The sequence below is a fragment of the Bacillus rossius genome, chromosome 2 (assembly GCF_032445375.1).
Source record: "Bacillus rossius redtenbacheri isolate Brsri chromosome 2, Brsri_v3, whole genome shotgun sequence".
Lineage (NCBI taxonomy): Eukaryota > Metazoa > Arthropoda > Insecta > Phasmatodea > Bacillidae > Bacillus > Bacillus rossius.
The window spans coordinates 127,150,205-127,175,860 of record NC_086331.1 but is presented as its reverse complement, the minus strand read 5'-3'; the positions used below and the strand labels follow the sequence as shown (position 1 = coordinate 127,175,860).

The window sequence follows — 25,656 nt, the reverse complement described above, 5'->3', positions numbered from 1 at the left end:
GAATTGTCTTTCATTCTTAGTCTTGAGCCCCCTATCACCCTGTCTTAGAATAGTCAAGAATTGAGATCATCAAATAGTTTAATCATAACAAGGGCCTCAGTCACAAAAAAATGGCAAAGTGAGTTCAGTATGAAAACCGCATGTTGTAGGACAGCTTCAACCATCTATGCTAAAAGGGATTGGGTCACACGCACGGGTTGGCTGATATTAGCTAGGGAAATTCCTAACGTACGCTAAAAGGAATGCTTAGAGACAGATTTATTCGTTTTTTTCTCAAAACTGGGTTGCTTGGACTGAGGCCCTTTTAGCATGTGCCGATTCAATTACTAACTTGGAAAAACGAACAGCTAAAGATCAACATAATATCATATCTGTTAAAGGTTTACAAGATAAAAGTTAACAGAACTTAGCACCGGTAAAAGAATGATGCGTACGTAGAGCAATGTAAACCATGGATTGTTACAGTTCCATGTTTTGCGATAACAAATGTGTGAAATATTCCAATACTTGTATTATTGTCTCTAATTAAAAATTTATCAAAATTAGTAAAAAAATTGGTTGTCTGTAAAGTCGGTTTACGGACGATAGTTTAACGTGGCAACGTCATAACAAAACATTGATGAAATGATTTCATACTTTTATGAATAAAATTGAATCATTTTTATTGAATTATAACTATTTTGTATGGATACAAAGGAATGAAATGAAATCTACAATTTAATTGATAAATTTACTTTATTTGCACTCATTAATTCAAATATGTTTATTTCTTTAACGAAGAGATTATTTTAAATATAACTGTTGTACATGTTTGCTATTTAACTTCTTCCAATCTGTGTTATTCTGTTAAGGATAGGACGATGATAGGAAAAGTAGGAAACGAATGGGAGTGTTTCAAGTTTAATGTGCCTCGAAAAAGTCAAATCGATGGTTGTTCCAATCGAGTGGAAGAGAGATAGATGCGGCTCAAGCGTACAATGAGCGTAACGGGACACAGCGTAACGGGACAATGTGCGTTACGGGACACTTTTTCGTGCGTGCAGCCAGCGTTCATCGATTTATTAAACGTTGTCACGTCAAAAAAAAAGATAAACGTATCCTTCTGTCATTGCTCCTTCGACTGTATTATATAAACAAACTTACGTGGTTGTCAGTTTTAGTAAACAAACATCATGTGATGATTTGCAAGCCACGGTTTGAAAAATGGTCAAGAAATGTTTTTTTTTAGTCACAGAGAATTAATTCTGACAGGTTTTTTTTTTCGTTGTAAATATGATACCAATTACAAAAATCAAATAATATTGTATATTATTATATATTTCTTTGTAATAGAAGTGTATCCGCCCTAAGTCACTTAGGTCATGACCTAGACAATTAGGATACCTTGGAGGCCATTTTGAATTATTACTTAACCGTTGCAATTTTCGTTACGGCCGCCTTCTTGAAAATCCGTAAATATTAAGAGAAGTTCGGTGAATTTTTTTTAATTAATAAACAATTTTAATTTACAAAATTTTAATAAAAAAAAATGACGCCATTTTGAAAATCAACTGCTATCTTTAATATCCGTAACATTTATTTTAAAAATTCGGAAAAAAAGGTTAAAATTAGATAATAATAAAATTTATTAATTCAATTTTTAATAAAAACATTCTGCCATTTTGAAATAATGAAGTCACAGCCGCAATCTTGAAAATCCGTAATTATTTAGCTAGATAATCGGAAAAAAATTATAAAATTTATAAACAAATTATTTAAATACAATTTAATACACATTAATTTATAGAGCTCTTAAATCAAATAAATGGTAATGGATCATTTATCCACAGAGATAATATCATTGATATACTGACCTCCCACCACTAAAGCCAAGTTATATATATCGTCAGATAGTATGACGCCATGTCCACCATCTTATATATGTATATATGTATATATATATAAGTTTTTAAATCCCACCATGCACCAAATCATCAGATACTGTGACTAAACGATTTTGGTACACAGTCATAAATAACTCTTCTATTGATAACAATTCGAAATAAAATCAAACTGATATACTTTTGGGGGGAAAATTATTTGGAAGACTCATGTGGCAAACATTTTTAATCTGGCAACTTTGACTATTTACATTGTAAATTTTTTTTTTTGCTAACTTAGAAAAAATTATTTGATTTGATTAGACGTATTTTCAAACAACTTGCTAATTAGCAAAGTTTTTTTTAAAAATTATTGATAGTCAAATTTACCCAAATACAATTAGTTTGCCGCATATGTCTTCCAGTAATCCAAATTTTTTTTTCTTCCTAAACATACCTACCATGTTTGATATTATTTTGAATATGTATCAATGGCAGGGTTATTTATGATTGCTCAGCAAAAATGTTTAGTCCCAGTATCGAATAATTTGGTGAAAGTTGGGGATACAACAACTTTTGAAAAAAATACATATAATTAAAACAACTACGACACTTTTTGAAATTTTGTTTTAAGTTTCAGAACAGTAATTTACTGGCCTATCGACTGTTCTCGGCCTGACGTTGAGTTATGAGACACTATATATATATATATATATATATATATATACATGTGTGTAGATGTAGGTGTACTTGCGTGCATATATATACATATATATAGGCCTACATGAGTGTATATTTCCCCAATGGATTAAGATTATATAAGAAAAATGGTAATTTTTCGTCTACAATTGATTCTAAATGTGTGAAATAATATTAACATTTTTTTTTTCGCTGTTGGCGTGAGTCCAGCAGCTGTAGTTTAATTCTTCTCTGACTCACAAAAAAATACTCAAAAAACAATTACTTTATCATCAGTAAGATTCAGTCTGCAATGGGTATTTTTATGATGCAGCCAGTTTTCTTTTCGTCTGGAACATAGTATTTCACCTCCAACCGATTAGTCGCATATGGAAGACCTCAGGCTAAACTTCCTTTAAACTGAAGGAGATGCCGTAGTGAAGGGAATTTAAGAACAGCTCTGTGTGTAAGTTGTGAACATAATTTATTCTGCGGGGTAAGGGAGCAAGGCAAGAAGTGGACACATCTTTTCATATATTATTTTAATTTTTATCGGAATTTAGAGGAGATATAAATTAATATTGGGTTACACTGTCTAGCAAAAAAATCATAAACATCCCGCCTTCCTGAAGTACAGAAAATAAAAGTGGTACATTTAGAACACATCAATATTTTTGCTTTCTCTTTAATACGTAACATGATTGTCGAAGTAATATTTTAACAGTGTTGCTGTAAAGTCTTCGTTAGACTAAAGACACTGATATTACATATACGCTTATGATAATTTTAGATAGTAAAGTTTGACAACCTTAAATGCTTCATAAAGAAATTACGTTATCTTTGAAATTCATGTACGTCTACAATCTCTTAGTTAAAATTGATTTTTGATACCTTATTTTAAGCGAGATACACTTTTTTTAGTCCTGGCACATTAAATGTGTTGCACGAATTAAAAAGAAAATTTTGAAATGTTTATTCTGTTCAGACAAAATCTGCTTGATTATTGTTTGTGTTATTATAGCGATTTTTCGAAATATGTGTTTGTATTTTCGTATTTCCATTATTTGAAAATAAAAATATTAATAAATATGTATTTAATACTGATCGATGCGTATAAACTATCAATCCCCAACGATTTTTTGCAGATATATGTCACAGGACAGAGATGCGTAACTTGCTTACCACAATGTTTTCCTGTGGGTGATGTTTCAGGTTCCTGATTGGACAGTACGTCACAATGCATGGTGACGTCATCAGTCACGTTAACATAAGCAGTGTGCAAATAGAAGATGGTGGGATCTACAAGTGCACTGCTAGTAATCGCATAGGAGATGTAAGCCATTCAGCTGAAATGCGAGTCTATGGTAAGAGAGCAGACGTTATCCTAGTTAATATAAGTAACTCTTCAACAACTTCTAGCACTAATTTCACTTCTTTGTAAGTAATCTTGGCTACAAGTATCTTATTTACCAAGAAAAAAATTCTTTTCTCTGAAAGTATGTTTCCTTTATTTCGCAAGTAATGATTTGAATCAACGTTAAGTTTTCTGAAATTCGAATACATTTTTGAAGATTTGGTGTGGAAATTTTATTCTATGTAATAAAAGATTTACGATTTTCTCCGTTTCATTTTTCAGGGCTGCCTTTTATCCGCCCAATGTCCAACATATCGGCCATTGCTGGAGAGCCTTTATATATAGCGTGTCCAGTGGCAGGATATCCCATCGAAAAAATTACATGGGAACGAGGTAATATATGTGTGAACGAACTTATATTTTTATTTTAAACGATCTTTATTAGTTTTATTAAAAAAAATTCTAAGTGAATATTGTAAGCTAAACCTAAATGTGACGAGAAGATGAAGTTTAACGTTTGTAGTTTACTGTTAAGACAATACGTGGGTTTTTGTTCTTCAGGGTACACTCTCGTTGGAGTAACCTGATAGGTACTGAGTTGATATGTCGATTGCACACTATTAAGGGCAAGGATACGAGATACGACGGAAAGTTTACCGTAAACATAAACTTTATGTCAGACTGCCGTGGTTTGCTGTGACGTTATCAAACACACGCACTTCGAAATTTGCGCTCAAACAATAATGTGAACTATAAACTGACTTCAAATACCTTCAAGATTTAATAAACTGTGTTTCGAATGCACCGTACAACAAGAGGTCAGGGAATTTCAACTCGTCGTTGAAACTACCAAGGGAGTTCCATAGTATGTAATTAACTTACCTGTCACTATAAGTTATATTTCTTATTTTAATGTGTCGCGTACATAAAAATATAAACAACCTGCTTCCCTATAATATTTGTTAATGTTTTACTAATGCTATGTCTCGTTGATGAGTTTGTTGGAGACCTGCATCACAAATCAGAGGAGTCGGTAAAGAACACTTGGCTATGGCCATTCAAGAGGAACCATTCCATAATTCGCCTGGAGTGTCTTTACAAAATTTAAATTTATTCATGCAAAAAAAAATTATTTCGCGAGAAGTAAATAAACTGAACACACATAGGTACGTGTAAAGGTACTCAGATGCTGTTCTAAGTAGGACCGCGCAGAAAAACATTAGCTAGTGCGCGTCCCATAATAGCCGGTATCTTAAAAACAAGGGATGTATTACAATGACTTGCACTCAGTGTAGTCTTCTTATGACTCGGATTTTTTCTAAAATTAGTTAATGTAATTAGGATAATTTATAAGTTTTTGTAGCTATTCATATCACCGGGTGTGTTTCGTTGCAAGAGGTCAGGCAAATATAGATATTTAATTAATGGATTTTGCCTGACAGTGCGTCGTGATCGATCACAAGAAATGACTATCAGAGTTCCGACAGCTTTAAATAAGAACACGCTCGCTTCTGTAGCACTCGTTATGTTGAGATTTAGTTTTTCTCCAAGAGAGTTCGCGCGCAGCCAGTGAGCCGGTGGTCCGACACGGCGACACGGCGACACGGTGACGCGGCGACACGGCGACACGACAACACGGTGACACGGCGACACGGCGACGCGGCGACACGGTGACACGGCGACGCGGCGACACGGCGACACGGTGACACGATGACACGGCGACACGGCGACACGGTGACGCGGCGACACGGCGACACGGCGACACGCCAACACGGCGACGCGGCGACGCGACGACACGGCGACACGACAACACGGTGACACGGCGACACGGCGACGCGGTGACACGGTGACACGGCGACGCGGCGACACGGCGACACGGTGACACGATGACACGGCGACACGGCGACGCGGTGACACGGTGACACGGCGACGCGGCGACACGGCGACACGGTGACACGGTGACACGGTGACACGGTGACACGGCGACACGGCGACGCGGTGACACGGTGACACGGCGACGCGGCGACACGGCGACACGGTGACACGGCGACGCGGCGACACGGCGACACGGTGACACGATGACACGGCGACACGGCGACACGGTGACGCGGCGACACGGCGACACGGCGACACGGTGACACGACAACACGGTGACACGGTGACACGGCGACACGGCGACGCGGTGACACGGTGACACGGCGACGCGGCGACGCGGCGACACGGTGACACGGTGACACGGCGACACGGCGACCCGGTGACACGGTGACACGGCGACGCGGCGACACGGCGACACGGTGACACGATGACACGGCGACACGGCAACACGCCAACACGGCGACGCGGCGACGCGGCGACGCGGCGACACAGCGACACGACAACACGGTGACACGGTGACGCGACGACGCGGCGACACGGTGACACGACAACACGGCGACACGGGGACACGGCGACACGGCGACTCTTGTTCGCAGACGGCGACGCGCTGCCGCTGAACCGACGCCAGCACGTCTTCCCGAACGGCACGCTGCTGCTCCAGAACGTGCAGAGAGACGCCGACAAGGGCGACTACCGCTGCCGGGTGTCCAACAAGCAAGGCCACACCTCCGCGCAGACACTCACGCTCAATGTTATAGGTACACTGCGCAGCTCGCCTGCTTCCACAACGCCATTGCTCTTTTTTTCCCTTTTGTGTAACGTCTTAACTCTCGGTGCAGGACATCTGGAGCTGTATAGTCACGGTGCTGCCATCTGTGGCGGATGGCGCATACCAAAGTTCACAAATACAAAGAAAAATCTTTATTGTACTAACGGTTCAATGAGTTTTCAACAAGATGGGCAGTATTTTAATAAAATTCCTTGTCGTAAATCAGAACCAAACCCGGGATTCAGATTTTTTTTTTTTCAATTCCTTTTAGGAGATTTCTATAGTCGACGTAGCTGCTCCGGCAGCGAATTCTAGCGGCGGGTGTAGAAACTACGTGTGATCTGCGTCCAGAAATTCAGTTGAAAACACAGTTTGCGTATATTTATCACGCTCGGGATTGTTTTAAAAAATTCTGCGTTTTATTTCGTGTCCATGTTTCGTATTTTAAGTTTATTTGCAACACGTGAACACATGAATTTGCTCCTTACCGAGGTTTGATGTTACACATTTGGCGAGTACTGAAAGACTAACTCATATATATATATTTTTGCTGTCGGTAAAAAGTACTATTTAACGGTAAATAGATTAAAAAATCACGGACTCGGAATATTTAAGCATACAGAAGCGAAATGTGTTTTTAGTGTTTTTAATTATTAGTCTATGTAGCCCTACGTTGGTCATTGGGTTGATTGATTGATGCTTGACTGGGAACATTCACTGTTGGTAAGGCTAACCTTCTTAAGGGCTTATCTTTAAGCAGTGATGGTTCAGCCGTATTATTCATCGCTAGTTTGATTCTTAATTGACAATGGTATGAAATAAGTGCCATAATTGATTTTTTTAATTTGGGGTTCTTAATTAATGGTGTTTCAAATCAAACTGTATATTACTTATATTAATTACTTCGTCAGGTGATCTGGAGGTCATAGTTTTTAGTATACAACTTTTCTTGATTCGGATGAAATTAATAAAATGTAGCTTAAAAAACTGACCAAAAATAAACAAAGTGTGTTGTTCTCAACTTCATCGCATGCAGCGCGGTTACGTACCTTACAAATTCACATATTCTAAACAACCTACACGGCATCAGATGACATTTCAGCGTAACTGTCAACAAGTAACATTTTACAAGCTGGGATTGGCAGTGCCAATAGTAATTTCGCTTCTGTATTCTTGGGTATTCAGTGTAACAGATTTGAGAAACTCTCTTGTGATATAGTTCTAACACGTTACTGTTGTATTTACTCATCGACGAAATGAATAAGATTTTGAGTGGAAAACATTGGTAATTTATTTCATTTAAGAGCTGAGTTACTTGCATTTGATATCCAATAAGTTGACAATAATCTACAAATTCACAAGATATCAACGTGCAATAACGTATGTCCAAATGATTCACATAAATTACCTCCACTTGCAAGAATGTTTTAGTTATTAAATTAGTTTATAGCCAATATTATGTATTAATTACTTAAAATAATATAATTCATGTAAGTTGAATTATGTACGTGTACACTAGAATATAATAAAAATCAACAAACAAGTGCTGTGATTAGGTATATGTAATAGGCAAGTTTTACACGTGTTTCAGGCTCTGGTGAGTGATGAGAGTCAGTGAAAGACCACCATTTCGTATTTCAGTGAACTTTAACATTCGAAATTTCCTTTTTTTAACCAAACAAACATACCAAAATTTTCACATTTTTCAGAGAAAATTTCCCTTTTAAGAAACAAATAAAATTAAAAATTCAAATTTTCCTCTAAATCAGCCACGAGCACAGGCAGAATTTAATTTTTTGGGTGGTGAGAGAGGGTTGGATAAACTCTTTGTTGTTTGCTTTTAAATTCTTTCCCTTCTTTGGTGGGAACGATTGATTTTTAGGATTTCTTAGGAGTAGTATAGATTGGTAGATCCTGTTACAGAAGTAGGAGTGAGGTGCTGGTGCCGATGTCCGCTATATTGGATTTATACTTCTCAAAGGCCATCTTGGATGACCTTGACCTTGACCTTTGACCTTTAATACTGCCGCCATTTTGAATCTACCAACTTGGGTTCTGCCATCTTGGATTCCACCATTTTGAATTATGATGTCATTTTTGCAACTTTCATTATGGCTGTAATTATTATTCGATTTTAATGGGAAATATTTTAAAATTTATAAAAAATTATAAAATACAATTTCAGAAAGATTTTATTTCAAAACCCACTTAAATCATGGAGCTTGGACTCCTCGGCTCGAACCCAGTGAGGGCAAAAAAATGGCGACAGATCCTTCCTCCATGAAAGCCATTTACATACTGACCGTCCACCACTAATGCCAAGGTATATATCACCAGCTATTATGACATCACGTCCGCCATCTTTTTTTCGTACAGAGGCCGCCAACTTGGATCTGACATAATGTTTTTGTCTGTTGGAGTGCGCTACCGCCATGTTAGTTTAATTTTCACTTGCTAGAATGCAGTAATTATTTAATGGCAGGCCGACCGCCATCTTGTCAAATGTATCGGTCACCATCTTGGAAACTTGTATTTATTAATCTAGAAATTCAGGGAAAATTCCAAAATTCATAAAAAAATACTTATTAAAATAATAATTGATTGATCCAATATAGTGGTTGGTTCTATCCTTTCTCAATTCAAAATTTTTATTCTAGGTAAAAACATTTATTCAATCTAAAATGGTGAAACATCCTAAAATAGGCTTAAAAGACCTTCATCACAGTTTTCGATATTGTCAGCTTTAGGCTGTCTCAGTACAAAATACTTAAATACAGGGATTGTTTTCTCAGGAATAAACAGAAACATTCGGAGAATATCAGAAGAAGTCTCAACAAGAATACCAACAGAATATTGACAGGAATAATCAGGAGCACATGGAGAAAACCATCAGAAGTCTCATTAGGAATAATCAGGAGCAAGTAGAGAAAACCAACAAAATAATAACAGTAATAATCAGGAGCACACAGAGAAAACAAGTACGCGTTTTCCTAAATCTAAGTTAGTGAACCACAAAAAATAATTATAAAATTAAAAACAAAAAATTACCAAAAACAATAAAAATAATACAAAACTAAAAAAAATTACAAAACAACTTCCATCAGCTAGTGAACGTCTCGTTTGTTCAGGAACGATAGAGTTATAGCACAATATGGAATTTTATATTTTAATATTTTTATTATTATTTGTTGTATATTTTTTGTTATTTTTGTAAAATTCTATTTTTTAAAATTATTTTGTATGCTACACTGATCTTGACAGGTATCTTGTTTAGAGTCTTTTTCATAGAGAAAATGATTAATCAACTCCACTAAAAGTAATAGGAAACAGAATTAAAAATTTATTTTAAGTTTTAGTTACTATTTTCACTGACCACTTATCGAACCAAGGATGGAAATCGATTGATTCAATCATTATTTTAATAATTAATTTTTTGATGTTTTTTTAAATTTTTCCCGATTTTCTAGGTTCATTTTAATAATTTCCAAGATGGCAGCCAATATGTCATCATAGGCTTACTGAAGGCTAGTAGATGAGGCATTTAAGCTGCTTTTAGGATTTTTCACCATTTTATATTGAATAAATGTATTTTTTTTTTACCTAGAACAAACAGTTTTGGATCGAGCAAGGTTCGAACCAATCACAGTAATCGATAAATTTTATTATTATTTTAATAAGTGATTTTTTGATGGATTTCGGAATTTTCCCTGAATTCCTAGCTTAATAAATACAGATTTACAAGATGGCGGGTGACCTGGCGATAAATAATTATTGCAGTCTAGCAGGTAAAAATTAAATTAACATGGCGATAGCACACTCTAGCAGATGAAAACAATATGTCTGATCCAAGATGGCAACCTCCAGCAGAATAAAACAAAATGGTGGACGTTTCTTTATATAAGCTGACGTTAAATGTACCTTGGCATTAGTGGTGAGCGGTTAGTCTGTCAATGGCTTCTGTGGAGGAAGGATCCTTCGCTATTTTTTTTTTGCACTCACCGAGTTCGAGCCGATGAGTCCAAGATCCATGATGTAAATGGGTTTTGAAATAAAATCTTAATGAAAATGTAATTATTTATTTTGTAAATTTTGTAATTATTCCCATTAAAATCGGATAATAATTACAGATTTTCAAGATGGCCGCCATAACATAAATTGCAAGAGATGTCATAATTTTTAATGGTGGAAAGTTTTAGAAAGCAGATGTAACATCATAATTCAAAATTGTGTAATCCAATATGGCGGAATCCAAGATGGTAGATCCAAGATAGCGGCCATGGTCAAGGTCAAGGTCATCCAAGATGGCCGCCGTGACGTCAGGATCCAAGATCGCGGACATTGGCACCAGCACCTCACTGCTACTCCTGTAGCAGGACCTAGAAAGCTATACTACTCTTAGGTTTTTTTTTTTGGGATGGGGCTACATCCATCCGCCCTCCCTGTTGCGCGGCTACAGGTTTCCTCACAAGTGCTCACATGAATGGAATAGGGCTAAACGACTCAATGGTCTTGAGTTCACTATAGGCAAATGGGTGACATGAACGGGATCATCCCGATAAAACCCATCGTCCGCCACAATAACCAACTGCGAAAAATACATGTTTTACCTCGGGAGGAATCGAACCCGGATCGCCTTGGCTGGAAGCGAGAGATCTCACTCGATCACACTATAAAAGTGAAGGCGCCGTCGCCTTAGGCCTCTGTGTATAACGGTGTGACGTAAAACTCTTTTTAGAAATACCACCGTGGCTTCCAATCCCCCTAAAATGTCTTAGGCCTACTTTTGCAATGTGGTCTTCTTATCATCCGATAAATTTTAACAGTACTTCTAACCAGTGGTTAGTATTGGAATGATTCTCAACTTTCTTTAAAAGTTATAGAAATCAGTGTTTAGGCAACCAATGTTTGAGAAAAATGTGGCAACAATGCAGTGATATATAACACATTGAAAAACTATAGCCACTTAAGGAATTTTAGTTAAAGGTTTTATTTTGCTTACGAGAATGTAGTTTTAATTTTACTTTTGTTTAGAATCATATTTTATGCAATTAGTGTAAGTAAATAATGCATTTTAGACACAAATATTCCTGTTAGGCTAGAAGAAATAACACATACTCAATAAGTTAATTAATTACTGAAATAGTCAAAATAAATAATTCCAAAGATGGTTTTAAACGTTGTCACGGGTGCTTTCGGAGTTAAACTATTTTACTATTTCACATACCTACTAAAATATTTCATACAGACCATTCAGGTGACTATTTTGGGAATCATGCCCATAAGGAAAGATTTATTCATACCAAACATACAGGTGTTGGTATGGTCAAACAATTTACGGTAGCTACTATACATGTGTAATGTGAATAAAAAGAAAAAATAACATAAGTTAAGATTTTATTCTCAATTCAATTCATATTATTTTTGTTGTAAGAGTTAAATATTTTCATAATTAGCAGTAGCAGCATTTGTAAAAAAAGTTGACACCGATATGTGTTATGCGACTAGTAAAAAAGCTGTCTTCAAATGTAACATTTTATTCATGAATAAATTCATGGATATCATACAGTATAAAGTCGTGCAATATAAGGATAAATAATGGGGAAATAAATTATACTAACATGTGTTCAGCATTATAATATTTTCTGAGGTGTTATAAATTTTATTTTTCATATAAATGTAGCACATTTGTAAATTTTATTTTTCTTTATTTATTGTCAAATACGTATTTGCAGTAGCTTACAGTATGTTTTTACACAATCAAACTAATTAAAATGTAAATTAGTTTGACATGTAATATTTTTAAGTTTTAACGGAAAATTTGTTGATCTTTTCAAATTCACATTGATTCTTTTACAGTTTCTTGTAATTAAGATCAACTTGTTTTAAGGGAAAATAAACTCGTGTGTAAATGTATGTCTCATTTTTGTAATACATCAAGTAAGCCGTTCACATGTCAAAATTGTTAAAAAAAAAAAAAAAAAAAAAAAAAAACGAGGAAAATCGTAGCGTAAAAATGTTTCCTGTGTATGATTGTTTGAAACGTATATCAAATCAAATTAACACGAGTATGTTGATCGTATTTAAAGAATGCTGGCTAACGTGTGAACAGTCAGATTTGTACATCCTTTCGAAGATGTTGTGTTACAGTGCCTCCGAGAATTGCTCCTTTCTCCTTTCAAACGGACTTGCATTTGGGCGACCGAGCCGGTGTGCAATGCTTCGTTACCAAAGGAGACTTGCCCCTCAGAATTGAGTGGCGCAAAGACGGACTGGCCATCGGAGCGGACGTAGGAGTGCGACAGTTGAGTGAATATATCAGCTCCCTGAGCATTGAGAACCTGCGGCCTCACCATGCCGGGGACTACTCGTGCATTGCTTCCAATTCGGCTGCTAAGGACTCCCATTCATCCAGACTGATGGTCAATGGTAAAGAGCCTCAGACGTTGCCCAAACACCTCAGTGATTGGTTCCCTGTCGGCAGCACAGGAATAGTCGCTGTTCGGTTTGGGCAACGAGCTGTGGCCGGACTTATTCTAGTAGAAAGATTCAAATGAAAGTGTGTTCTTCCAGTTCCTCCTAGGATAGGTCCGTTCACTTTTGGCGAGCTTATCGAAGGCGTTCGCACGCAGGTTCAGTGCGTCATCCAAGCCGGAGACCCGCCGCTCATCCTCAAGTGGCTCAAGGATGACAGTGCGATCCCCCTGCGATTAGGGATTCAGTTGGTCGAAGACGCTCATTCTAGCACACTGGCGATCCCACGTGTGAGCAGAATGCATGCTGGGAATTACACGTGCATTGCCAATAACCCAGCCAACAAGGAGGCGAGGGTCACAGCCCAACTTGTTGTTAGTGGTAACTTGAACCTGCCGGTTACTCTAGTGGTTGTCGGTCTGTGTGGGCACAGCACCGCATCTCGTTTCAGTTCTGTCGATTGCACCAACACATGGTTATTTGCTTTCGTGCACCAGCACACGGCTCTTAGACTCGCTTCGTTTCTGTACGCACTCTGCTCACTGCACCATCGCCTTCCTCGCTGCCTCAGGCAGGACTTGTGCACTGTATGTTTGCTGTACCAGCCGGACACTTGAGTGAACCACTGCACCGCTTCCCGCTTCACAAACTGCACAATTCCAAGCCATTTCAGTTAGCTGTGCTTAGAACTTGCACCGTCGTTTGTACTTGTGTGTTATGGAAATATATTGCGTACACGATGTTATGATGTCTAACGTTTGATTTCAGTGTCAAAAAAAACGTTTTTATGAAAAATTCATGTTTCCTAAACTGTATTTTCAAACCAAGCCGAACTTTCAAAATAACTGGAAATCAAATATAACTTGACAATTTTGTATACTTATTATTGGTTCAAAAAAAAATTTCAACGCAAGTAATTTGTTTGTAAATCAAATTTGTTAGTTATGTTGTAAAATTTTATAAATTAGTTTACAATATCCCATTAATTTTAAATTATTGTGTTGACAATTGTGTCTATGTTACGTAACTGCAACTTCTGTATGCATGCGATGTCAATGTTAGTTGTCGGTGCATCTATTAACAATTATTTAGTGTGTTTCACGTGTAAAGGCATTTATTTATAATAATACCTAATAATAAACTTACAAAATACAAAATGATTATTTTAATGAGGTCGAGTTAAGCTTCAACGTAAACACAACAAATAAGAAGTTTACAAAAAGTAACAAGTAATGGTTACAAAATATTCGGCCAAACTTTTCGTGTGTGGAAGATAGTACTTTAAAAATAATTGCAATTGTCACAAAAACAATTATTATTTCCATTAACAAACTAAAAATAAATAGCAATTTTAAAAACTACGTCTTTGGTTCTACCAGACAAAGACACAGTTTATTCACGCAGTTACACTTCGTTTGAGCCAAGGAAGAAATGTTATCTATCACCGGGGAAAATACATTAAGCTCAGTTAAGTGGGGTTAGCAAACCCTGACCACCATGCGTTGAACATGATGTGTGTGTGTATGAGTGCGTATATATACATGTGCGTGTGTATAAATTTTGTTAGTATATTCTGTAACATTCTGAAAATAATTACGAATGTGGAATTAGTACTTTAACTTGCATGAAGATTTTTATCTGCTTCGGTGACTGTGTAGGAACATAATACTAGTTAATAATCAGTTATCTACTGAGTTTTTATAAATAAATACTACTATAGGAAATTGTATTACTTTACATTTGACATCGTTATGTAGCATACATACAACAATGAACAGTTATATGTGGAATTTTAATACTACATATAGAGTACATAAAATTATTCTAATTTATTTACACATTTTATAATTACAAATATTAAGTTTTACTGAAACGCGAGTACTTGAAAGCTTAACCCGACTTCAGTGCATGATATCTGTACCACGGTTCACTGCATGGTTGTAGAAATCTCGGTATAAACTTTGTTTTAACAGTGTAGGGTTGTGCGACTTGAGCTCCCACGAAATAACCAGTTTCATGGGAAACTTTGGTAATTACAGTGCCCCCAAGGTGGATATCAGAGCCACGAGACGTGAACGTCACACGTGACGACCAAGTTATGCTCCACTGTCAAGCAGAAGGATTCCCTAATCCTAACCACGTGTGGCGTAAAGTTATCGGTGAGTACACCTACGAGCGAAGAAAACAAGTTTTGATGAAATCCATTGTGGATCTGTTATTGTTAGAAACCGGAAAAATTCGCGAATTCATTTCGCGATAGGCTGAAATACAAATAGTTATACCTCAGTGCTGCCTCTGCTATTGGCTCACAACTCACCTGGATAACTCTGGGCCAATGAGAAACACCCGACCAAAGCTTTATCGAATCACAGGCTGCTACGTTGGGACGTCTCACAAGACAGCAGCCAATGAGTGGGTGACATTTGACCGAGTGTACGTAGAACTATGGAGTTCATCCTGGAGATTATTGAACCCGCGAATTTTTCCGGTCCCTAGTTATTGTCACTTCGAGGGAAGTATTTGTCATCACACAGTGGTTACAGTAACGTCTCTGAGAAAAACTGCTAACTGTTCTGTTCATCCCTCGAACTGGAGACAACAGAGGCAGCTAACAAACACGCAGGTGTAGGAGGGGCGTTGTTTGTAGGTTCGGGCGAATATTTCAGTGCGGGAATCAAAAGAGACGTGTTTCCGTACAACGGCAATCACTGCGTCAATAGGTTTTGATTTTGACCTCAATTGAAACAGGATGTTCTTACTGTAACTTATTCATCCGGATAACTTTTCTATATCACGAACCTTTTAAACCTGTTATGATAATTTCTTAAAAGTTTGTTTCTTTTTCTTTATCAGGCCGATTTGAAAGCGGCCATGTTGTAATTTTGTACACCCAGATAATTCTTCTACCAAAATGTAAAATATATTAAATATTGCAAAAAAAATTCAAATATCATTAAAAATATTAAATAAAAATCTATTTACTGTCACTCACACTCACATAGTTTAGACAGCGGCTATCTTTAAACATTCTGTACTATTTAAAAAATTAGCGAAAATTTTAAATGCAAATAATTTTATAATTTTTGACATGTACACACTAATATAGAGAAATACGTTCATATAAGAGCCCTTTATATTTTAGGTTATTCGTTATTTTTTCATATAATTGTCTTTTTATAAAAAATTGCTCTATTTCCATTTCTTAATCATAAATTGCATATCAAAATAAATGTCCTATGTCCGATATTCGGTGAAGTAACATTCACGTTAGTTTATTTTCATTCTGACTTTACTTGGTCAATTTGCTGACCAAATTATAACATACCTTAACGTAGTCTATGAAAGAGTTTATTCCTTTTTTTTACTGTGCTTTCTTTCTGGGGATTGCTTGCTATGCTCACACAGGACTCAGAAAACTGAAATATTAAAGCATGCCAAAAAAATTGATTCTGCTCTTAATTGATAGGACTTTTTCTGAATGTTATATAAAATGGAAAAACTCATATCAAGTAATTGGTCAAAAAACTTATTAATTTACATTATTATTAAAAATGGAATAATTTTAAAAATATATCTTAAAAAATTACAATACACTGATGTGATATACAAACACACTAATAAAAAAAAAGGTTGAATAGACATAGAAGGGCGGATATAAACAGTCCACTCAAAGACCGTTTGGTTACAAAAATCTGCAATCAAAGTCACTCTGACTAATATTAATAAATAACTTACAAAATTAAATGAAAGGACTGCATGTATAAAAATTCTTTGAGCAGGCTGTTTCTGTTCACCAAGCTCTTACATTTCACCCCATTTTACAGTATTTGATCTTGAAACATTTGTAAAAAATAAAGTAAACATATTAACAAATATATTTTTTGTTAATAATTTCAAAAAAAAAATCTGTTTTTTGAAACTAAAGTTACATGTTTAATACTACTTTTCAATCAGGATCACGTATTTTCTTAACTTAGTTTCCAGTTTTCTGTTTCTTCGTGTCAGGTGGCTAATCATATCGGTAACCAATGTATCTATCTTGGTCGTGCGGAGGAAGATACGCCCTTGTTTCCACCAAGTGCATGAATGAAAGAAATTCGGCTTAACTTGTCAGCAACACAGGGGTCATGTGAGTTGAAGAGGTGCTAAGAGGTCAGAACGAAGCAGTGGCGAAATGAAAAGGTGGAGACTATAAAAATGCCACGCGACACACATAATTATACTCACGTCAACATTCATCACGATTCCCCCTTGGGGAAAAAAAAACAGGCTTTACTCCCCCCTTCGCCCCCGTGAATTGAATCCGGATCACTTTGGTGAGAGTTGCTGATTTTGTCTTCAAGTTATTTCTGTAAAACAACTCGAATAATAAATTGTATGAAACGAAAATTAAAATGATCTCAGGCTTTCTCGGCAGTTGTCACGGCAGTCCAAGCTTTCGTGTTGAGGCTGCTTTATGGCGTTGGAGTCGTCCGACATTTCTCTGAACCTGCAGTCCTTATTATATTCATAATATTGGTACAAAATATCTGCGCTATAAATCGTCACCTCTACTAATCAGGTTTTCAGCTATTAAGAAATGGGAATTCTGTTAAAATTGTAAGATCTTATTATTGTTTGTGAATTTGTACAGTTATTTAATAACTTGTGCCTAAAAAACATTAAAGAATATTTAATCTTTAAAACATACAAGTAACTAATATTAAGGTGCACAATGTTACGTTAAAATAATGACTTTTTCTTCACAGATGTGGGTGTTGTATCATATTTTAGTGAACATGATTTGTATCTAGGAAGGCAGCCGAACGAATACCAAAACGTTTCATACAGAAGTCGAGGTATTCAGCTGTTTCCTAATGGCACGTTGTATATCAGGCAGGTGCTTCCAGAGCACGAAGGGGACTATTTGTGCGAGGCAACAAATGGCATAGGAGCTGGGCTGAGTGCCATGGTGACCCTCGTCGTACACGGTAAGTGGGAGCAACATAACCTCACTGTGAGCTATTTCTTATTTTGGAACATGTCCACTGCAATGGATTCTATTTTTTTTCTTCAGCAAATTGCTTTTTATAATACGTGTGCACATAACTAAACATTTCACTAACGCAACATAGCTGCCAATGACTCCAAGTGGTGATGCAATAGATTTTGGAACCACGAACGTTTAGCAATTTGTTTGCAACATTTTTGATTTCACTGCCTGCAACATGAAAATTGCTGCTGAAGTGGAAAGTACCCACTTACACGGGATAAGTAGACCGACAGTTTCTGACAGCCATATAAGGGGCTTTAGCTCCTTATAGACGGGGAAAACGGAGGTGGCCAGTGATGAAGGCAAGTACTGGCTGCCTGAAATTGTCCGTCTACTTTCCCCGTCTAAGTGGGTACTTTCCACTTCAGCGCCAATTTTCATATGGGAGCCATTTACTGGCTCGTCTATGAAACAAACCACAAGCTGATTGTGTTGATCATCCCCAACCAAATCAGCTTCCTAGCTTCGCCTGAGTAGGGAAAGATAATAAAAATATTATATTGTATTACTTGACCTGTAAAGTCGGCTTAACAGTGATAAACTGTGTTTCAAATGTTGGCAGTTCCTCCGGACTTTGAGGTAAAATCTTCCCAAGCAATTGTGAGGCGTGGGGCATCGCAGACCCTCGCTTGTGAAACACATGGAGACCATCCTTTGACCATCTCCTGGCACAGAGGAAACATGAAAATCTCGGCCCATCACAATCCACGGTAAACCACGGCAATTCTTTACTTCCCTAACTTATATGCATTATTATAACCTGCGCATTACATAATAAGAATGAAAAATATTGCATTTAGGGTAGAGTTACTTTATATATTAAAAATCTGTGATATTATGAGACTGGTCAATTGGGTTAGGTTAGCTATATTTAAAATACTTAAAAAAGAGTGTGGATGGTTGGTTAGGTTAGATTAGCTACATTAAAAGTACTGTGTAATCATTTCAACAGCTGGTTAGTTGCAATCAGGGAAGAACTGTGGGCATGCTCTATTGCAGAACATTTGTGTGTCGCTAATATCAAGGTCTGACATTAATGTGTACAGTATTCAACCAGGTCATGTACAATGTCAGATGTGTAGATCAAGCGTCTCCGAATCCAGACACCTAATGTTAGATACTGCCATACCTTTCAAACAGGCCATGTCCAGTGTCAGGCTTATAGGCCAAGCGTATCCGAACCACAAGGCCTTCTTCATCGATTCTTAGAATTCGTTCCAACCAAGTCATGTCCAATATCAGACATATAAACCAAGCATATCCGAACCAAAATAGCAAACTTGTCATATCTTTCAAACAAATGTGACCTATTTCAAGTAGACAAGACAACATTCTCCGAACTGCCAGACCTACAGTATGGACATAACCTATTACAATCATATAGACCACCGATTTAAGCATGTTTTACGATTGCTATAGGACCAAAAATTCTGAAAAATGTTTTATACTTACTACAAGACCATGAGGTGATGAACCTTTATATCTTCAGTCCTTACAGACTTGACTGAGCACATTTAACGAAAAGGACGTACATTTGAACACACTTTCAACTCGGTAGGATACAATCGACAGGATACATTAGGATACGATAGGATGCGATCTACAGGATACAATAGGATCTGGCTACAATAATAAAAAGTGCGGCAACTGGCTACTATTGCTCCGACTGGCTACAACTGTTCCAACTGATTTCAGTTGCATTTTGCTCAACTGGTCCCAATGGCTCGAATAGCTTTGTTATTCCTCTCCATATTGTTAGTTATTTTTATAATCTTTATATCATTTAGTTAGAAGTTGTATAACGAGAACTCAGTTTTAAGTTAGAAATTAGATTTCCAGAAATAAAAAAAAATATATTAGTTTTAATCAAAATTATGAATTTTTTTTTTTTTACATTTATACGCATGCAGGTTATTAAAATCATTCATTGTACCTATGTAGCCCACAGTATATTTTTCTTTGGTGATGGATAAATTTTCAACAATTTGCGAAGCAAATAGATGTTTTAACCTGTCGATCAATATTTTGGGATCTTCCCATGATGTGTAATCAATCTCTTCTGATGCTGTCCTCTTCCTTACTTGTTTTTAATTGTCTTTTTAATATAACTAAATACTTCTGTTTTAACACCATCTCAAAGTCATTCAAATTGTCATAATCCCAATGACGAGAATAATTTATTCAAACGCGTCGTTTCCATCTTTTTGGTCTCAGTGCTTCATCACAGTCTACGATCTTGTTATCTCGTGTGCTTCAGCTGCTTGTGATGGTCGGTGCGATGACCGTGCATATAAAGTAACTCCTCGGCACTGAAGTATTGAGGGTCGTTGGTTAGAATCCGTCCACCTCTGAGCTATTTTTAAATTATTAAAAAAAATTTAACAATCACACACTATAGTTCACAAACAGTGAACCATCGGGCTGGATTGCGAATTTAGGACACGAATGTTACCGAAGATGGTCGACGAGCTCCTGATAATAGACATCGAGCGACGTACACGCCCGAACATAGCCGAATCTTCACGATCGACAAGCCGACGAGCCAACAAGCAATCATACATTGCACCAGCTGCCCCTGTTTCATAGTACTGTCATAAACAGTGCACTTGTAAAAAAAGTAAGTGATGTTGATTTGGTAATGTAAAGTGTTAATAAATGTGTACTTGGTGAAAAATGTTCATAAAACAGAATCCAAGTTACCGATAGAAGATTTTTTTCTGTTGATTAATCATTACGTTCCTTGGACTTCAGGTAATCACAGTAGAGAACACACAACAATGATACCAGATTTATATTGTTAGGAGGAATCAGCTTTGGACTAGAGCAAGAAATCATCTGAGTTTTTGCCTGCATTCCTTCCGCGAAAAAGGTGGAAAACTGAAATAAGTGTAATTGAAGCGGTATTTAAACTTAAGCTCCCTTGGATGCGAGTCCATTGTCTTATAGCTGCGTTATTTTGCTCTTTGTGACGGAGGAGATGCATCAAATCGCCAACCACACAGCACATTCATTCCCAAATTACTAAATGGAAAGATTTCTTTGCAATTATTTTATGACGGGTTTGAAATGTTTGAAGTGAAAATGATTATTTGGTTTTTGAAAATGTAGATTGTACATCCAATGGGTTATTGTGTACCAAGCTGTGCACAGGGTGTAAACTACAGTAAGCAGCTTTACTTTAATAAACATTAATTAAGACTTCTATTCTATAAAATAGAACACGAGTATCAGTATAGTAAATTTTTAAAGTCAATACTAAAATAATTTATTTGACATATTTTAAATTTTATGTAATATTTTGTGTGTAAAGCATTCCTTATTACTTATGAATGGAAATCTGGTCCTATAATTTATGAACGTTGGTGTCTAAAAGTGTGTGTTTTTAAACTATGGTGTTTTAAGTTGCAAAATTAAGCACAAGTGTTCTATATTTCTTATTGTGCCCTGAATCACTCAATTACTGAATCAGAAAATAAGTTTTTGAGTCGTTGTGTGGCTTGGTTTCAAACAAACAAAATTTTGTCAGCTTTGTCATCCAAGCGATCATGTTTGCTGATAATTTTCGTTGTTGAGTGTTATCTTTTCTGACAATTTTGTTGGTGTAGGCTATCGTTTGTGCATTTTACACCATGAAAAGCAACAAAAATTTCATTTGCAGATATGAAATAAAAGAAAGCCCCCTGGAAAAGGGTCTCATTTCTGAGTTGCACATCACAAATACTATGAAATCTGATACTGGAATCTTTACATGTATTGCTGAAAATCCATTTGGAAAATCCGAGCGAACAATTCACCTTCATGTTCAAGGTGAGCATTTTACAGTTATAGTTATTTCATAGAGCTTAGTAAAAATGTATTAACATAATATAAAAACATAATTTTAAACATATGTTGTCATACATCTAAGCCATTTTGCGCGTCAAGGTTTCGAGGCCCGACAAAAAATACTTAATTGCTCACAACAATTTTAGTTATATTTACCCTTACATTTGGAAAATCAAAAAATAATATGCAGAGGCAATAAAAATTTTAGTGTCAGTGACACTGTAATGGCATAAAAATAATATTTTAGTAAAAAAATATAATTGCGACGTATTCTTTTAGGAAATACATGTAATCAGAAAACAGTGAATAAAAAATTAGCTTGGGCAATTTTTTTTTTCATCAACACAACACGCCAAAATTATATAATTGGAATATTTAAACGTATCTGACCAAGAAAAGTAACCTTAAACAAAAAAATTTCATCATACTTGTTTTAAAGAGAATGTTGAAGAAGCGCATGCCGTAAAATTCCCAAAACCATCCACCTAATTAAATATTATTGTTGTGTAAGACAACAATAATGACATCAATGACAGACAAACACTCCACATTAAACGAGATACCAGAATGAACACAGAGTGTTAAAAATTGCTCATGAAATAGCATCTAGATTATGGACAGATGGCATGGACGTAGATAAAATTGTGTACATGGACACAAGTAGTATATAATAGGGCATCCTGCGCCAGGCTTTAAGGCTTGGAGCCGGACGTCACGGCGGCCATGTTGGACTCAAAATAACTCGAAAATGACTCAAAATTTCTAAACATTTCCCATTTTCGAAGGAGAAATTGCCGTTTAAGGGAACATTTTCCGTTTAAATCCTCAAAAATTCAAAAATTAGGAATTCGAAAAACCTCAAAAGACTGTTGCCTCAGAAAGAACACAAATTCCTGAAAACGGCTTAAGACTCCTAAAAGCAAGCTGCCATAAGTCGATATTATCAGGACCTCGACCTTGACCTTAAAATTCAAATTCTTTAATTTTTCAATAAAAAATTCCGAAAAAATTTCAAAATATATATATAAAAATGTGGCTACTTCAAATGTTTACTTACTTAATAGATTTCGGTCCTTGGTTCGATACCCAGCAGGAGTAAAAAAAAATATTAATAATATATTAAAACATTCTAATTAAATTTAATAACAATTTCTTACAACACAACCACCATCTTAAATTTTGACTTAACTGATGCAATTATCGTGATGACAGCCATCTTGAAAATCTGTAATTTTATGCTAGAAATTCGGGAAAAAATTTAAAATTTATAAAAATAATAAATTAATTAAATTTTAATAAAATTATATTTTAAAACTTAGTTGCACATTTAGTTACGGTCGCCATATTGGATTATAGAAACGTTGCACATTGCGTTACGCCTGCCATCTTGGATGTGTACAACATAATCGTTGCGTGTTTCGTTACGGACACCATAATGGATTCTAGATCGGTGCACTTTTCGTTACGACCGCCATCTTGAAAATCTGTAATTATTATGCCAGAAAATCCGTAATTATTATGCTAGAAAATCCGGAAAACTTTTAAAAATTGATAAAAAATTTTAATGAAAGTTAATATAAAACTATCCGCCATCTTGTATTATGATTTCACGGCCACCATATTGAAAATCCGTAATTATCAGAAAATGTAATTTTTTTTAATTTTCAAAAAAATAATTAATTAAATTTTAATACAATTTTAATAAAGCACGCATTTGCGTCCTCATTAGAACCCGGCGCGGGCACGCCATCTGGAAGAAACTCAACTAAAATGTTAGCTTTGCGCATGCGTGGAATTCGGGCAGCAGATCGGCAACTGTTAGGACTGGCCGTATATTATCGTGCACCAGGAACTCGTTCATGGTACAGGTGTAGCATATTCGACACCTAAACTCTTTTTTTTTTGTCTTGTGATACCGGCCTTATTCTTTTAATTCATTTCAGATGCCCCAGGCAGGCCGAAAAATCTTCGTCTTCTTGATTCTGGAAGCAAGAGGGTGAAGCTAACTTGGCATGCACCCTCTGACAGCGGCAATCATGTGCTCCAGTACACGGTTCAGTACCAGTTGGAAACACGTAAGTAACTCTGTTGTACTAAGTGATTAGGAGAAAGAAATCTTCGTCTTCTTGATTCTGGAAGCAAGAGGGTGAAGCTAACTTGGCATGCACCCTCTGACAGCGACAATAATGTGCTCCAGTACACGGTTCAGTACCAGTTGGAAACACGTAAGTTACTCTGTTGTACTAAGTGATTGGGAGAAAGAAATCTTCGTCTTCTTGATTCTGGAAGCAAGAGGGCGAAGATAACTTGGCATGCACCCTCTGACAGCGGCAATCATGTGCTCCAGTACACGGTTCAGTACCAGTTGGAAACACGTAAGATAATCTGTTGTACTAAGTGATTGGGAGAAAGAAATCTACGTCTTCTTGATTCTGGAAGCAAGAGGGTGAAGCTAACTTGGCATGCACCCTCTGACAGCGACAATCATGTGCTCCAGTACACGGTTCAGTACCAGTTGGAACACGTAAGTAACTCTGTTGTACTAAGTGATTGGGAAAAAGAAATCTTCGTCTTCTTGATTCTGGAAGCAAGAGGGTGAAGATAACTTAGCATGCACCCTCTGACAGCGGCAATCACGTGCTCCAGTACACGGTTCAGTACCGGTTGGAAACACGTAAGTTACTCTGTTGTACTAAGTGATAGGGAGAAAGAAATCTTCGTCTTCTTGATTCTGGAAGCAAGAGGGTGAAGATAACTTGGCATGCACCCTCTGACAGCGACAATCATGTGCTCCAGTACACGGTTCAGTACCAGTTGGAAACACGTAAGTTACTCTGTTGTACTAAGTGATTGGGAGAAAGAAATCTTCGTCTTCTTGATTCTGGAAGCAAGAGAGCGAAGATAACTTGGCATGCACCCTCTGACAGCGGCAATCATGTGCTCCAGTACACGGTTCAGTACCAGTTGGAAACACGTAAGATAATCTGTTGTACTAAGTGATTGGGAGAAAGAAATCTACGTCTTCTTGATTCTGGAAGCAAGAGGGTGAAGCTAACTTGGCATGCACCCTCTGACAGCGGCAATCATGTGCTCCAGTACACGGTTCAGTACCAGTTGGTAACACGTAAGTAACTCTGTTGTACTAAGTGATTAGGAGAAAGAAATCTTCGTCTTCTTGATTCTGGAAGCAAGAGGGTGAAGCTAACTTGGCATGCACCCTCTGACAGCGACAATCATGTGCTCCAGTACACGGTTCAGTACCAGTTGGAAACACGTAAGTAACTCTGTTGTACTAAGTGATTGGGAGAAAGAAATCTTCGTCTTCTTGATTCTGGAAGCAAGAGGGTGAAGCTAACTTGGCATGCACCCTCTGACAGCGACAATCATGTGCTCCAGTACACGGTTCAGTACCAGTTGGAAACACGTAAGTAACTCTGTTGTACTAAGTGATTGGGAGAAAGAAATCTTCGTCTTCTTGATTCTGGAAGCAAGAGGGTGAAGATAACTTGACATGCACCCTCTGACAGCGGCAATCACGTGCTCCAGTACACGGTTCAGTACCGGTTGGAAACACGTAAGTTACTCTGTTGTACTAAGTGATTGGGAGAAAGAAATCTTCGTCTTCTTGATTCTGGAAGCAAGAGGGTGAAGCTAACTTGGCATGCGCCTTCAGACAGCGGCAACCATGTGCTCCAGTACACGGTTCAGTACCAGTTGGAAACACGTAAGTTACTCTGTTGTACTAAGTGATTGGGAGAAAGAAATCTTCGTCTTCTTGATTCTGGAAGCAAGA

General features: G+C 36.8%; 1 protein-coding gene across 1 annotated transcript in view; it reads left to right on the top strand.

Moving 5' to 3' along the window:
* LOC134528984 (cell adhesion molecule Dscam2-like) overlaps nt 1–23,946 on the top strand; it is a 98,295-nt gene extending 74,349 nt beyond the window's left edge. The window contains exons 13-21 of the mRNA XM_063362652.1: nt 3,750–3,901; nt 4,174–4,284; nt 6,363–6,524; nt 13,106–13,387; nt 15,046–15,165; nt 17,800–17,976; nt 18,601–18,748; nt 21,697–21,845; nt 23,807–23,946. Of these exons, the coding sequence (XP_063218722.1) occupies nt 3,750–3,901; nt 4,174–4,284; nt 6,363–6,524; nt 13,106–13,387; nt 15,046–15,165; nt 17,800–17,976; nt 18,601–18,748; nt 21,697–21,845; nt 23,807–23,946 (1,441 nt within the window). The remainder of the gene's footprint in view (nt 1–3,749; nt 3,902–4,173; nt 4,285–6,362; nt 6,525–13,105; nt 13,388–15,045; nt 15,166–17,799; nt 17,977–18,600; nt 18,749–21,696; nt 21,846–23,806) is intronic.
* The last annotated feature ends 1,710 nt before the right edge of the window (nt 23,947–25,656 follow it).